This window comes from Pogoniulus pusillus, chromosome 40, assembly GCF_015220805.1.
Source record: "Pogoniulus pusillus isolate bPogPus1 chromosome 40, bPogPus1.pri, whole genome shotgun sequence".
NCBI lineage: Eukaryota > Metazoa > Chordata > Aves > Piciformes > Lybiidae > Pogoniulus > Pogoniulus pusillus.
Genome location: NC_087303.1, coordinates 5,918,992 through 5,933,710, shown reverse-complemented (window position 1 = coordinate 5,933,710; position 14,719 = coordinate 5,918,992). Strand labels below are relative to the sequence as shown.

At 58.1% G+C, this 14,719-nt stretch overlaps 1 protein-coding gene across 1 annotated transcript; it reads right to left on the bottom strand.

Moving 5' to 3' along the window:
* Window positions 1-2,067: 2,067 nt before the first annotated feature.
* GH1 (growth hormone 1) lies at window positions 2,068-7,356 on the bottom strand. Its single transcript, XM_064174377.1, has 4 exons — window positions 7,273-7,356; window positions 6,197-6,313; window positions 5,437-5,598; window positions 2,068-2,268 (listed from the first exon to the last, which is right to left on the bottom strand). Exons 1-4 carry the CDS (start codon window positions 7,354-7,356, stop codon window positions 2,068-2,070), a joined length of 564 nt encoding a protein of 187 aa, XP_064030447.1.
* Between the last annotated feature and the right edge of the window lie 7,363 nt (window positions 7,357-14,719).

Sequence of the window (14,719 nt, the reverse complement as noted above, 5' to 3'; positions counted from 1 at the left end):
ACCCAGCCCCGCTTCCCGCCTCCGCCCGGTGCCGCCTCTGCCCGGCCGCGCTCCCCGCTCCAGCCGGCCCTGCGTGAGGCAGAGGATGCTCCGGACCCACTTCTGTCCCCATTCGCATTCCAGATGTGCTTCCTCGCCGCACCTCCACCCCTTTGCCCCGCATCGATGCCCCAAAGTCAACCCCCCCCCCCCCCCCAGCCTCCAAACTCACCCCAACCCGAAATCTCCTCCCCAAATCCACCCCTACCCGAGCCAAATCCACTCCGCAGCCCCGGAGAATCCACCCCCAAAGCTCCCGGTTCACTCCCGTGCCCCCACATCGACCCTACAAGTGCACTCCTCAGCCCCAAATCCATTGGAGTGCCGAATCTGCACCCCGAATCCACCTCCCAACCCTGAATCAACCCTCCCCAATTCACCCCAGACCCAAATCCGCTCTACAGCCTCCAGATCAACCCTCTGGATCCACCTTGCAGCCCCAAATTGATGCCCCAAATCCATCCCAGTCCCAAATCCATTCACCAAAGCCACTTGGAGCCCTAAATTCATCCCTCAGCCCCAAATCTGCTCCCCAGGTCTGCTCTGCAGCTGCAAATCCGCTCATCAGACCCACCCCTGACAGCCCCAGCCCCAAACTGTCACCCCAAAGCTACCCGAACCCCATTCTGCTCACCACATCCACCCCCAGCCCCAAATTAATTTCCCATGTCCACTCCTCAGGCCCCAAAGTCTCCCCAAGCCCAAATCCACTCCCAAGATCCAGCCCCGGACCTCACATTTACCCCAACCCCAAATCTGTTCCCCAGATCCCCTCCAGAGCTCCAAATCTGCCCCCAAATCCACCCCCAGCTCCCAGATTCACCCCAAAGCCCAAATCTGTTCCCCAGATCCCCTCCACAGCTCCAAATCTGCCCCCAAATCCACCCCCAGCTCCCAGATTCACCCCAAACCCCAAATCTGCTGCCCAAATCCTTTCCACATCTCCAAATTTGCCCCCAAATCCAGCTCCCAGATCCACCCCAAACCCCAAATCTGCTGCCCAAATCCCTTCCACAGCTCCAAATCTGCCCCCAAATCCACCCCCAGATCCCAGATTCACCCCAAACCCCAAATCTGCTTCCCAGATCCCCTCCACAGCTCCAAATTTGCCCCCAAATCCACCCCCAGCTCCCAGATTCACCCCAAATCTGTTGCCCAAATCCCCTCCACAGCTCCAAATCTGCCCCCAAATCCACCCCCAGCTCCCAGATTCACCCCAAACCCCAAATCTGCTGCCCAAATCCCCCCACAGCTCCAAATTTGCCCCCAAATCCACCCCCAGCTCCCAAATTTGCCCCTAACCCCAAGCCTGCTGCCCAAATCCACTCCACATCTTCAAATCCACCTCCAAATCCACTTCGAGTTCCCAAATATACCCAAATCTGCTTCCCAAATCCTCTCTACAGCTCCAAACCCCACCCCCAACTCCCAAATTTACCCCAAAACTCTTTGCCCTCCCTGCCCCACACCAGTCCAGGCAGCAGCTTTGCCCTCCCTGCCCTACACCAACCCAGGCAACAGCTTTGCCCTCCCTGCCCCACACCAGCCCAGGCAGCAGCTTTGCTCTCCCTGCCCCACACCAACCCAGGCAACAGCTTTGCCCTCCCTGCCCCACACCAGCCCAGGCAGCAGCTTTGCCCTTCTGCCCCTCACCAGCCCAGGCAGCAGCTTTGCCCTCCCTGCCCCACACCAGCCCAGGCAGCAGCTTTGCCCTCCCTGCCCCACACCAGCCCAGGCAGCAGCTTTGCCCTCCCTGCCCCACAGCAGCCCAGGCAACAGCTTTGCCCTCCCTACCCCACACCAGCCCAGGCAGCAGCTTTGCCCTCCCTGCCCCACACCAGCCCAGGCAGCAGCTTTGCCCTTCTGCCCCACACCAGCCCATGCAGCAGCTCTGCCCTTCGCCCCCCGCCCCCCCAGCAGGCAGAGGCAGGTGGGCAGGCAGCAGGTTTATTGTCCCCTTCGCTTCGGGAGGCGCAGGGCAGCCGCGGGCGGTGCGGGGCTGGGCTTGCCGGGCAGCCGTGGCCCGCGTCAGGCGGTGCAGTTGCCCTCCCCGTAGCGCCGGCACTTCATCACCTTCAGGTAGGTCTCCACCTTGTGCAGGTCCTTCTTGAAGCAGGAGAGCAGGCTGTAGTTCTTCAGCAGCGCGTCCTCGCTGCGCAGGTGGATGTCGAACTTGTCGTAGGTGGGCTTGAGGATCTGCAGACCCCGCGGGCTCCTGTCCTCCAGCTCCTGCCAGGCAGGGGGGGACAAGGGATGCGCCCTGAGCCTGCTGGACCCTCCCTGGAGGTGGCTGCGGGATGTGCCCCAGCGCACCGCAGCCCTCAGCAGCAGCCTCCAGCACGGCACAGTCCTGTGCTTTGGTTTTAGCAATGCCAAGGGCAGGGCTCTGCACTTTGGCCACAACAAGCCCAAGCAGCACTGCAGGCTGGGGCCAGAGTGGCTGAGAGCAGCCAGGCAGAGAGGGAGCTGGGGGTGCTGGGAGAGAGGAGCTGCAGAGGAGGCAGCAGTGCCCAGGTGGGCAGCAGAGCCAATGGCATCCTGGGCTGGCTCAGGAGCAGTGTGGGCAGCAGGACAAGGGAGGTTCTTCTGCCCCTGTGCTCAGCACTGCTCAGGCCACCCCTGCAGTGCTGTGTCCAGGTCTGGGCTCCTCCATTGCAGAGAGATGCTGAGGTGCTGGAAGGTGTTGAGAGAAGGGCAGCAAGGCTGGGGAGGGGCCTGGAGCACAGCCCTGTGAGGAGAGGCTGAGGGAGCTGGGGGGGTGCAGCCTGCAGCAGAGGAGGCTCAGGGCAGAGCTCATTGCTGTCTGCAGCTGCCTGCAGGGAGGCTGTAGCCAGGTGGGGTTGGGCTCTGCTGCCAGGCAGCCAGGGCCAGAAGAAGGGGACCCAGCCTGAAGCTGTGCCAGGGCAGGTTGAGGGTGGATGTTAGGAGGAAGTTGTTGTCAGAGAGAGTGATTGGCATTGGAATGGGCTGCCCAGGGAGGTGGTGGAGTCCCCATTCCTGAAGGTGTTTAAAAGGAGGCTGCATGAGGCACTTACTGCCAGGGGTTAGTTGATTAGAAGGTGTTAGGTGCTAGGTTGGACTCAATGAGCTTGGAGGTCTCTTCCAACCTGACTAATTCTATGATTCTATGATTCAGGATTGCAGAGCAGGAAAACCTCCTCCAGGGCTTTGTGCTTGACCATCCCCACCACAGGATCCCCCCTGAGCTGAGGTCCACCCAGGGAAGCAGAGCTGCATCCAGGTGTGGAGCCCTCAGCACAGGAAGGACATGGAGCTGCTGGAGCAGGTGCAGAGGAGGTCATGGAGATGGTCAGGAGCAGCTCTGCTGTGGGGACAGGCTGAGGGTGCTGGGGGTGTGCAGCCTGGAATCAGAGAATGGTTTAGGTTGGAAGGGATCTCAAAGCTCAGCCAGTTCCAACCCTCCTGCCATAGGCAGGGACAGCTCCTGCTAGAACAGGTCACTCAAAGCTTCATCCAGCCTGGTGCTGAACACCTGCAGGGAGGTTGTGGAGCACAGAAGCACCCAATGTGATCAAAGATCACATTGGGTGCTTCTGTGCTCCACAACCTCCCTGGGCAGCCTGTGTCAGGGTCTCACCACCCTGGAGAAGAGAAGGCTCTGGGGAGACCTCATAGCAGTACCTGAAGGGGGCTCCAGGAAGGCTGCAGAGGGACTGTTTGCAGCAGCCTGCAGGGACAGGATGAGGAGCAGTGGTTTGAAATGAGAGCAGAGCAGCTTTAGATTGGATGTGAGGAACAAGTTCTGCACCGGGAAGTTGCTGGAACACTGCAATAGGTTGCCCAGAGAGGTGGTTGTGGCCCCATCCCTGGAGATATTCAAGGTGAGGCTTGGAAGGGCTCTGAGCAAGCTGCTCTAGTGGAGGATGTCCCTGCTGAGTGCAGAGGGGGTTGGGCTGGAAGAGCTTTGCAGGTCCCTTCCAACCCAAACCATTCTGTGATTCTGGGAGGGGGAGTCTGGGGATGAGCATCCTCCAAGGCACTCATTTCTGAGACTCCCCTCACTAGCTTTAGAGGACCTTGAGGGGCTTCTCCCCACCCTTAACCATATTTCAGATGTATTTTTGTGTACACAGGTTGCTGCCAGTGAGAAGGGGCTTGGGGCCATGTGCAGGGAGCACAGTTAGGTCTTAATACAAGGGGAACATTGCAGGGTCCCTCTGTAGCCAAGAAAAGGGGGAACCAGGCAGAGAATTCTCTCTTCTCCCACACTCCCAGTGCACAAAGCTCTAACCACACTCACATGGAGTCACCATGGTGGGAAAAGAGCTCTGGAGATGAAGACCAACCATGATGTATGGTGAGCCCACATCTGGAGTGCTGGGTGCAGTGCTGGGCTCTGCAGTCCAGGGGAGACAGGGAAGTAGTGGAGAGAGTCCAGTGGAGGCTGTGAGGATGCTGGAGGGACTGGGAACAGCTCTGTGAGGAGCAGAGGCTGAGAGCCCTGGGGCTGGTGAGCCTGGAGAAGAGCAGCCCCCGAGGGCAGCTGAGCAATGGTTACAAAGATGTGAGGGGTGAGGGGCAAGAGGAAGGTGCCAGGCACTGCTGAGTGGTGCCCTGTGGCAGGGCAGGCAGCAGTGGCCATGCACTGGAGCCCAGGAGGTTCCAGCTGCAGATGAGGAGCAAGTTGTTTGGTGTGAGGGTGCTGGAGGCCTGGAGCAGGCTGCCTAAGAGAGGTTGTGGAGTCTCCTTCTCTGGAGCCTTTGCAAAGCCACCTGGGTGTAACCCAGGAGCCCAGATGCAGCCTCCCTAGTGCAGAGCAGAGAGGGAGGAGAACCTCCCTCAACCTGCTGGCTCCACTCTTCTGAAGGCACCCCAGGAGCCCCTTGCCCCTCTGGGCCAGTGGGAGCACCTTGCTGGCTCATGCTGAGCTGCTTCTCCACCAGCACTCTCAGGACCTTCTTGGAGCTGCTTTCCAGCAGCTCCCCCCTCAGCTGGAGAGGTGCAGGAGGTTGTTCCTCCCCAGGAACAGGACTCTACCCCTGCCCTCACTGCTGGTGTGGAGCTGGAGCAGATCTCCTGTTGCCTTTTGTCCAGCAGGTTTTAAGGAGCTCAATGTTCTGTGCTGTTGGGTTAGGGAATACTTTGGGTGTGGTGTTTGTGACCTCCCTGCTGCGTTCTGCTCCCGGGGGCTATGGCAGAGCTATCAACGTTTCCTTTGTGTCCTCTCATGCTCCCCAGTGAGGCAATGGTGCTGTTGGGCATCAGCATCTCCTTCTCTTCAGGTGAGCAAAACCCACAGCCTGCCAGTGGCCTTCAGAGTGGAAGGTGTGGAGATGTCTCATGGCCTTTGGATCCCCTGGAAGCCCCTGAGAGCTGAGTGCCCTGCGTCTAGGGGGTCTGTGCTGTCCTCTGGCTGTCCTACGTGCTCTGACTTACCCTCATCAGAGCTTGGATCCCTTCTTCCAGGTCCTTTAGTTTCTCATACACTCTGTCTGAGGTGCCAAAAACCAGGTTGTTGGTGAAGACCTTGCTTAGGTACTGCACTGGAGTCAGCCAGGACTGGATGAGAACCAGGGAGAAACGAAGGAGCTCCATGTCCTGAGAGGAAGAAAAAGCAAGAGTCAAAGGTGTGAAGTGTCTGGGAGAGTTCCCTCTGTGTCCTGCTGCCCTTGGCCCAGGTTGTGCCCCTGCTCCTACAGCTTCAGCAGACACTGAGAAGCTGGCAAGCTGAGGAGCACCTCCCAGCCATGTCCTGCACACCCTTGGGGTGGGAATTTGACTTAGAGAGCATCCCAGAAGAGTCTTCATGCAGAGTAACAGCATTGTCAGGATGGGAAGGGACCTCAGAGATCATCCAGCTCCAACCCCCCTGCCATGGGCAGGGACACCTCACATTAGGTAAAGTCAGAGCCACATCCAGCCTGGTCTTAAAGACCTCCAGAGATGAGGCTTCCACCACCTCCCTGGGCAACCTGTGCCAGTATCTCAGCACCCTCGTGGTGGAGAACTTTTTCCTGGCATCCAATCTGAACCTCCCCACTTCTAGTTTTGCTCTCCCCACTTCTAGTTATGCAAGGTTTAAACGGTGTGGAAGGAAGAGGAGGAGCAAAGTGCTCCCAGAAAGCCTCTGGCCCTGAGCTGGAGCCCATCTGGGCTCTGCACACAGCTCTGGGCTCGGCCCAGGGGGAGAACTTACTGATTTCTGCTGGGCATCATCCTTGCCCGTGGGAGCAGGGATGGTCTCTGAGTAGCAGAAGGCTGCCTGGGAGTTTTTGTTGGTGTGCCTTTGGTCCTCTGGGATGTAGGTGCGTTCCTGTGGAGACAGCCCAGGCACTCAGCTCTCTGCCCTCTGCCCTGGGAGAAGCCCCCAGAGGCTTTCCCAGCTGTCCCAAAATAGGAGGTTGGTTGGCAGGTGGGAACAGCAGTTCACACGTTGGCACCTCGAGGTCTTCCACGCCAGCTGTGGTGCCAACCGTGCTTGGGATGGCTTCTCCCAAGGACCCTCAGGGACAGCTCTTCCCAGAGGGACAGCTCATGCCAGCTTCTGGCAATAGCAGACGCTGGGTAAGTGCTCAAAGCCACCCAGGGGCTGTGGGAGGGAAGTCCTGTGGAGCATCTCTGCCATCTCCCACTGGTGTCACTTTGAGGCAGCTGACTTTGGGCACGGGCAGCAGTGGGCCTGAGGAGGGGACTCTGCAGGATCAGAGGTGGCACAGAGAGCTGAGACAAAGGGTCCAGGCTGGTGGGACATAGAATCACTGAATTGTTTTGGTTGGTAGAGACCTTTAAGGTCAGCAGTGCCAGGACACCACTGACCTATGGCCCTCAGCACCCCATCTCCAGGGCTTTGACAGCCCTCCAGGGATAGGGACTCCACCACTGCCCTGGGCAGCCTGGGCCAGGCCTTGATAACCCTTTTGGGGGAAGAAATTGTTTCTTATGTCCAACCTAACCCACCCCTGGGGCAGCTTGAGGACAGTTCCTCTTGTCCTGTCACTTGTTCCAGGGAGAAAGACCAACCCCCACCCCACTCCAGCCTCCTTTCAGGGAGCTGTCGAGAGCAATGAGGTCTCCTTCAGCCTCCTTTTCTCCAGGCAGAACAACCCCAGCTCCCTCAGCTGCTCCTCCCCCAGACTTGTCCTCTTAAGACCCTTTCTCCTCATCTGGAGCCAACAGAGATGACACCAACAGCTGGAAGATGTCTGTGCCTGGCAGGCACAGGGTCCTGAACCCATCAAGCTAAGGCAGATGCCCAGAGGCTGTGGCACTTACGAACTCTTTGTATGTCTCAGCAGCCAGGAGGTGAAGGTGCTGAGCTCTCAGGACAGCGTTGGCAAACAGGTTGGAGAGGGGCATGGCTGGGAAGGTGGCAGCTTCCCGTGGCCACTGCAGCCCCAGAGCCATCACAGCAAGGAGGAGGGGAGAGAAGCGCGACCCTGCAGCAGAGCGGAGAGGCAAGGTGTGGGCAGCCCTTTAGCCACCCTGCTGAGGAGGGGCTGGCACCTGGCAAGCAACTCTCAGCCTCTGCAGCCCATGCTCACCTTCCCTGATGTCTTGGTGCACTCTGTGGGCAAGGTCAACCCTCCCCAGAATCAACTGAACCCCCAAATCAACTGAACCCCCATCCCCTTCCATCGGACCTGCCCTTGGGGCTTGTCCTCCTGGTGGTGCTCCAAGGTCTCCCTGGCTGAAGAGTCACTGTCCATGGAAAGCAGAGTGTGTCCCTGTGCTTTTTCCCTCTCATCCTCAGGTTTTCCCCTCTCATCCTCAGGTTTTCCCATTGGCCTTGGCCTCTTGAGAAGAGCAGAGTGCCCTCCTCACTGTGTGGTCAAGCAGGAGATGGTGGGCACCAGAGGAGGCTCTGGCAGTTCCTCACTTCATAGAACCACAGAACCATAGAGGCATAGAATCAGGCAGGGTTGGAAGGGACCACAAGGATGAGCCAGTTCCAGCTCCCCTGCCATGCCCAGGGACACCTCACACTAGAGCAGGCTGGCCACAGCCTCATCCAGCCTGGCCTCAAACACCTCCAGGGATGAGGCTTCCACCCCCTCCCTGGGCAACCTGTGCCAGGCTCTCACCACTCATGCTGAAGAACTTCTTCCTCACATCCAGTCTGAATCTCCCCATTTCCAGCTTTGTTCCATTCCCCCCAATCCTATCACTCCTTGACAACCTAGAAAGTCCCTCCCCAGCTTTCTTTGAAGCTCCTTTCAGATACTGGAAGGCCACAAGAAGGTCTCCTTGGAGCCTTCTCCTCTCCAGACTGCACAGCCCCAACTCCCTCAGTCTCTCCTCACATCAGAGCAGCTCCAGCCCTCTGCTCATCCTCGTGGCCCTGCTCTGGACACCTTCCAGCCCCTCCAGATCCCAATTGTATCAGAGACTCCATAACTGTCTGCAGAACTCATGCCATGCTGCGGGCTTGATTTGGCTGCCTGCCTTCTCAGGAGCAAGATCACATTGGGTGCTTCTGTGCTCCACAACTTCCCTGGGAAACCTGTGCCTGGGTCTCACCACCCTCAACCTGTGCCAGGGTCTCATCACCCTCAACCTATGCCACTCTCTCACCACCCTCACTCCCAAGAACTTCTTCCTAACATCCACTTTCAATCTCCCCTCTCACACTCCAAACCCATTCCTCCTCCTCCTGCCATTCCCACACCTTCTCAATACTCCCTCCCCAGCCCTCCTGCAGCCCACTTCAGATCCTGCAAGGCCACTCCAAGCTCTCCTGGAAGCCTTCTCCTCTGCAGACTGCACAGCCCCAACTCTCTCAGCCTGTGCTCAGAGCAGAGCTGCTGCAGCCCTCTCAGCATCTTGGTGGCCTCCTCTGGGCTGGCTCCAACACTTCCATGTCCTGCTTGTGCTGGGGGCTGCAGAACTGCACACAGTAATAGAATGTTTTAGGTTGGAAGGGACCTTTAAAGGTCATCTAGTCACAGCTCACAGGATGTTAGGGGTTGGAAGGGACCCAAGGAGATCATTGAGTCCAATTCCCCTGCCAGAGCAGGACAATCCTATCACAGATCACAGAGGGACACATCCAGACAGGCCTTGAAAGCCTTCACAGAAGTCTCCACAACCTCTCTGGGCAGCCTGTGTCAGGCTCTGGGACCCTTCCAGGCAAGAAGTTCCCCCTTGTGCTGAGCTGGAACCTCCTGTGCTGCAGCTTCCATCCACTGCTGCTTGTCCTAGCCCAGGGAGCAGTGAGCAGAGCCTGTCCCCCCCTCCTGACCCCCAACCTCAGACAGTTTCAGACATGGATTCAATCCCCTCTCAGTCTTCTCTTCTGCAGACTAAGCAGCCCCAGGGCCCTCAGCCTCTCCTCATCAGGCAGTGCTCCACTCCCCTCATCATCCTCACAGCCCTCCCTTGGACCCTCTCCAGCAGATCCCTGTCCCTCTGCAACTGGGGAGCCCAAAACTAAGCACAGTACTGAAGATGAGCTCTCAGCAGGGCAGAGCAGAGGGGGAGGAGAACCTCCCTGGATCTGCTGGACACACTCTGCCTAACACACCCCAGGATCCCTTTGGCTTTCCAACCTTCCCACAGGGACATCTTCCACTAGAGCAGGTGGCTCAGAGCCCTAAACAATCCAACCTGGTGGCATTTGCCACCTCTCTGGACAATCTGGGCCAGTGTCTCACCACCTTCAGCCTAAAAGATGTCATCCTTGCATCTAGTCTACATCTTCTCTCCTCTTAGTTTCAAACCATCACCCCTGACCATGCCCCAGTCACCCCCCAGCACTGCCCACCCTTTGAAGCTGAAGTACCTGGAGCCATCTGTGCCCACTGCTGTTCTCAGGTGTGCCTTGGCAGTGAGTGTCTCCTCCTTTCATCGAGGCTGGGCAAGGTGAGTGCTGAGGCAGCCCTTTTATAGCAGGGGGCTGTTTAACATGGATGGAGGTGGTCATGATCACAGCAACAGCTCTCTTGTCCTCTGCCTGCATAAATGCAGAGAGCTTCACCACGGTGCTGCCTCCCTGCAGCCATTTGTAGATGGAGCTGGAGGTTGTTTGCCTGGGGGTGGTGGCACCCTGGAATGGTTCTGCCATGGGCTGCTGTGTAGTGCAGAGAAAAGGTTCTTCAGCTTCTTGATGGGGATGCTGAGCTTGGAGAAGAGCAGCTCCAGAGGGCACCTGAGCAATGGTTACAAAGATGTGAAGGGTGGAGGGGCAAGAGGAAGGTGCCAGGCTCTGTTCAGTGGTGCCCTGTGACAGGGCAAGCAGCAGTGGCCATGAACTGGAGCCCAGGAGGTGAGAAGGGGCTTGGGGCTATGGCTGCACTGAGGTCTTAAAACAAGGGGAACATTGCAGGGTCCCTCTGTAGGCAAGAAAAGGGGGAACCAGGCAGAGAATTCTCTCTTCTCCCACACTCCCAGTGCACAAAGCTCTAACCACACTCACATGGAGTCACCATGGTTGGAAAAGAGCTCTGGAGATCAAGACCAGCCATGATGTATGGTGAGCCCACATCTGGAGTGCTGGGTGCAGTGCTGGGCTCTGCAGTCCAGGGGAGACAGGGAAGTAGTGGAGAGAGTCCAGTGGAGGCTATGAGGATGCTGGAGGGACTGGGAACAGCTCTGTGAGGAGCAGAGGCTGAGAGCCCTGGGGCTGGGGAGCCTGGAGAAGAGCAGCCCCCGAGGGCACTTGAGCAATGGTTACAAAGATGTGAGGGGCAAGAGGAAGGTGCCAGGCACTGCTGAGTGGTGCCCTGTGGCAGGGCAGGCAGCAGTGGCCATGCACTGGGGCCCAGGAGGTTCCAGCTGCAGATGAGGAGCAAGTTGTTTGGTGTGAGGGTGCTGGAGGCCTGGAGCAGGCTGCCCAGAGAGGTTGTGGAGTCTCCTTCTCTGGAGCCTTTGCAAAGCCACCTGGGTGTAACCCAGGAGTCCAGATGCAGCCTCCCTAGTGCAGAGCAGAGAGGGAGGAGAACCTCCCTCAACCTGCTGGCTCCACTCTTCTGAAGGCACCCCAGGAGCCCCTTGCCCCTCTGGGCCAGTGGGAGCACCTTGCTGGCTCATGCTGAGCTGCTTCTCCACCAGCACTCTCAGGACCTTCTTGGAGCTGCTTTCCAGCAGCTCCCCCCTCAGCTGGAGAGGTGCAGGAGGTTGTTCCTCCCCAGGAACAGGACTCTACCCCTGCCCAGGCAGCAGTGGCTATGAACTGGAGGCCACTTGTGGCTGTTTCTTCTCATTCTCTCTCTTGTTCCTTGGGAGGTGAGACCAGCAATGAGGTCTCCCTCAGCCTCCTCTCCTCCAGGCTGCACCCCTACACCTCCCTCAGCTGCACCTCCCCAGCCCTCTGCTCCAGATGCCCACCAGAAGCAAACTAACCCCCACTAAAGGAGGTGCATCCTCTGCAGGCAGGGTCCTTGGCTGCCCTGAGCTGCTCTGCTGCTCTGGAGGCACAAATCACCCATCTGGCTCCAGCCTCCTCAGGCTGCTCCTCCCCAGCCCTCTTCTCCAGACCCTTCCCCACCTTTCTTGCCCTTCTCTGCCTCTGCTCCAACCCCTCAATATCCTCTGGGAGTAAGGCCTCAAGATTCCATGTGCAGCCTCCCCAGTGCCCAGCACAGGGGCACAATCCCTGCCCTGCTCCTGCTGGCCACAGCATTGCTGATCCATGCCAGGCTGCTGGTGCCCTTCCTGCCCACCTGGGCACCCTCTGGCTCATGCTCAGCAGCCTGGGTGTTTCCCCCTTTGCTGTGAGCAGAGGCAGAGCTGGGTGGGTGTGCTCAGAGGAGCCCTATTTCTGCCAAGGGATTTATTTCCATTTCTCCCCAGCTGTCAGGGGTTCAGCAATAGCTCTGCTGAGCTGCTTTGGTTTGCCCAAGAGCTGCTCTCTCTGGATGCTTCCTTGGGCACCAGCCTGCCCACTGCAAATCCGTGTGCCAGAGCTCTGGCAGCTTTCTCTGCTGGGCAGGGCTGTGAGATGATCTGGTTAGGAGCCTCTTGCTGCTCTGGACAGAGATATAAGTGTGACCTGGCTCTGCATGGCACAGAAATGTGGTGTGGAAAGGAGAGAGAGGAGATGGGGCAGAGGGAAAGGAGATGGGAGAGAGGAGATGAGGGAGAGGAGATGGGAAAGAGGAGATGGGAAAGAGATGGGAAAGAGGAGATGAGGAAAAGGAGATGGGAAAGAGGAGATGGGAAAGAGTTGGGAAAGAGATGGGAAAGAGGAGATGAGGAAGAGGAGATGGGAAAGAGGAGATGAGGAAAAGGAGATGGGAAAGAGATGGGAAAGAGGAGATGAGGAAGAGGAGATGAGGAAGAGGAGATGGGAAAGAGGAGATGGGAAAGAGATGGGAAAGAAATGGGAAAGAGGAGATGAGGAAGAGGAGATAAGGAAAAGGAGATGAAGAGAAGATGCAGAAGAGGAGATGAGGAAGAGGAGATAGATGGGAAAGTGGAGATGGGAAATGGGAGATGAAGAAAAGGAGCTCAGGAAGAGGAGATGGGAAAGGGGAGATGAAGAAGAGGAGATGAAGAAAAGGAGCTGAGGAAGGGGAGATGGGAAAGGGGAGATGGAAAAGGGGAGATGGGAAAGGGGAGCTGGGAAAGGGGAGATGGGAAAGGGGAGAGGTCACAGCTCCTATCCCTGCTTTTGAGCAAAACAAGACCAGATCTGGGATGGGCAACTTCAGGAGGGGCTTAAGGAACTTTCACTCCCCAGACCACCCTGCCCTGGCCCTCTGTCTGGGCTCTGGGGGCTGCTCCCTGGCCAGGGGGGGGCGCTTTGGCTCCCTGGGCCCCAGCTTTGCGTGGCTGTGGGTTCATGGCAGGGGCAGCTGGAGCAGAGCTGGTTAATAACCATGGTGGGCACAGCGGGGGCTGTTCCGAGAACCCCTGCCCGTGTGCTCGCTGGGGATGTGCTGCCAGGGCCCAGCAAATGTCAGGCCCTAGAGAAGAGGGAACAGTGGGGCCTGCAGCTATCAGGTGTCCTGTCACCCAAGAGCCAGCAACATCTGGGGGTGTTTTTCTGCTCCAGGTCGTGTTTAAATATGTCAATAGCAGGCAGAGAGCAGCAGCGCAGCCAGCAGCCAGCCCAGCCCCAATGCTGCTGCCTGCTGCTGCTGGTGCTGGGACCTTTGGTAGCTGCCTGGGTGAGGGCATCAGGGCACCCTCAGTGAGTTGGCAGATGGCACCAAGTTGGGTAGGAGTCTTGGTCTGCTGGTGGGTCAGGAGGATGTGAGGAGGGAGCTGCCCAGGCTGGATCCGTGGGCAAAGGCCAATGGGATGAGGTTCAGTAAGGCCAAGTGCCAGGTCTTGCTCCTGGGTTACAACAGCCCCAGGAATGCTCCAGGTTGGGGGGCAGAGTGGTTGGAAACTGCCTGGTGGAAAAAGATCTGGGGATGCTGAGCAGTGGTGGCTAAAAGGGTGGCCCAGGGGGTGCCCAGGTGGGCAAGGAGGGCACCAGCAGCCTGGCATGGATCAGCAATGCTGTGGCCAGGGGAAGCAGGGCAGGGATTGTGCCCCTGTGCTGGGCACTGGGGAGGCTGCACCTCAAATGCTGAGGTCAGTTTGGGGCTGCTCACTGCAAGGACATTGAGAGGCTGGGGCAGAGGCAGAGAAGGGCAAGAAAGGTGGGGAAGGGTCTGGAGAAGAGGGCTGGGGAGGAGCAGCCTGAGGAGGTTGGAGCCAGATGGGTGATTTGTGCCCCCAGAGCAGCAGAGCAGCTCAGGGCAGCCAAGGACCCTGCCTGCAGAGGATGCATTTCCTTTAGTGGGGGTTAGTTTGCTTCTGGTGGGCATCTGGAGCAGAGGGCTGGGGAGATGCAGCTGAGGGAGGTGTGGGGGTGCAGCCTGGAGGAGAGGAGGCTGAGGGAGACCTCATTGCTCTCTGCAGCTGCCTGAGAGGAGGCTGCAGCCAGGTGGGGGCTGGGCTCACCTCCCAAGGAACAAGAGAGTGAATGAGAAGAAACAGCCTCAAGCTGCCCCAGGGGAGGTTTAGGTTGGCCAAGAGGAACAATTTTTTCCCTTTGAGGGTTGTCAAGGCCTGGCCCAGGCTGCTCAGGGCAGGGATGGAGTCTCTATGCCTGGAGGGGTTTCAAAGCCATGGGGGTGTGGTGCTGTGGGCTGTGGGTTAGCAGTGGGCATGGTAGAGCTGGGTAATGGTTAGGCTTGATCCTAAAGGTGTTCTCCAGCCTAACCCATGCTGTGATTCCCTGAGGATTCTCTGCCTCTGTGCTCATCCACTGCAGCTGGGCTGGTGCAGTGAGTCCTGCTCAGCACTGCTGCTTCTCCAGCTCTGGGAGTTAGGAATTCATGGTGCTAAATGCACCGTTCTGATGCTGCACCCAAGCAGGAGGATGCTAGGATGACCCAGACTGTGCTGTCCCCCTGAGGCTGAGTTTGTTCCCAATCATCTCTGGGCATCCAATGAGGCAGAAGCCTCGTGGAGATGTCCCTGTGTGCTGTGAGCAGTGCAGTTGCATAAGCAGCTCTCAGATACCAGCTTTCAGATGCCTGTTTGTGTCCTGAAGTAGCAGAGAATCACTGAACTGTAGAGGCTGGAAGGGGCCTCCAGAGCTCAGCCAGTCCAAGCCCCCTGCCAAGGCAGCATCACCCAGGGCAGTCCACACAGGGATGCATCCAGGTGGGATTTAAAGTCTGCAGAGAAGGAGACTCCACAACCCCTCTGGGCAGGCTGCTCCAGGGCTCTGCACCCTCACTGCAAAGGAGTTTCTCCTCCTGCTGAGCTGAAACCTTCTCTGTTC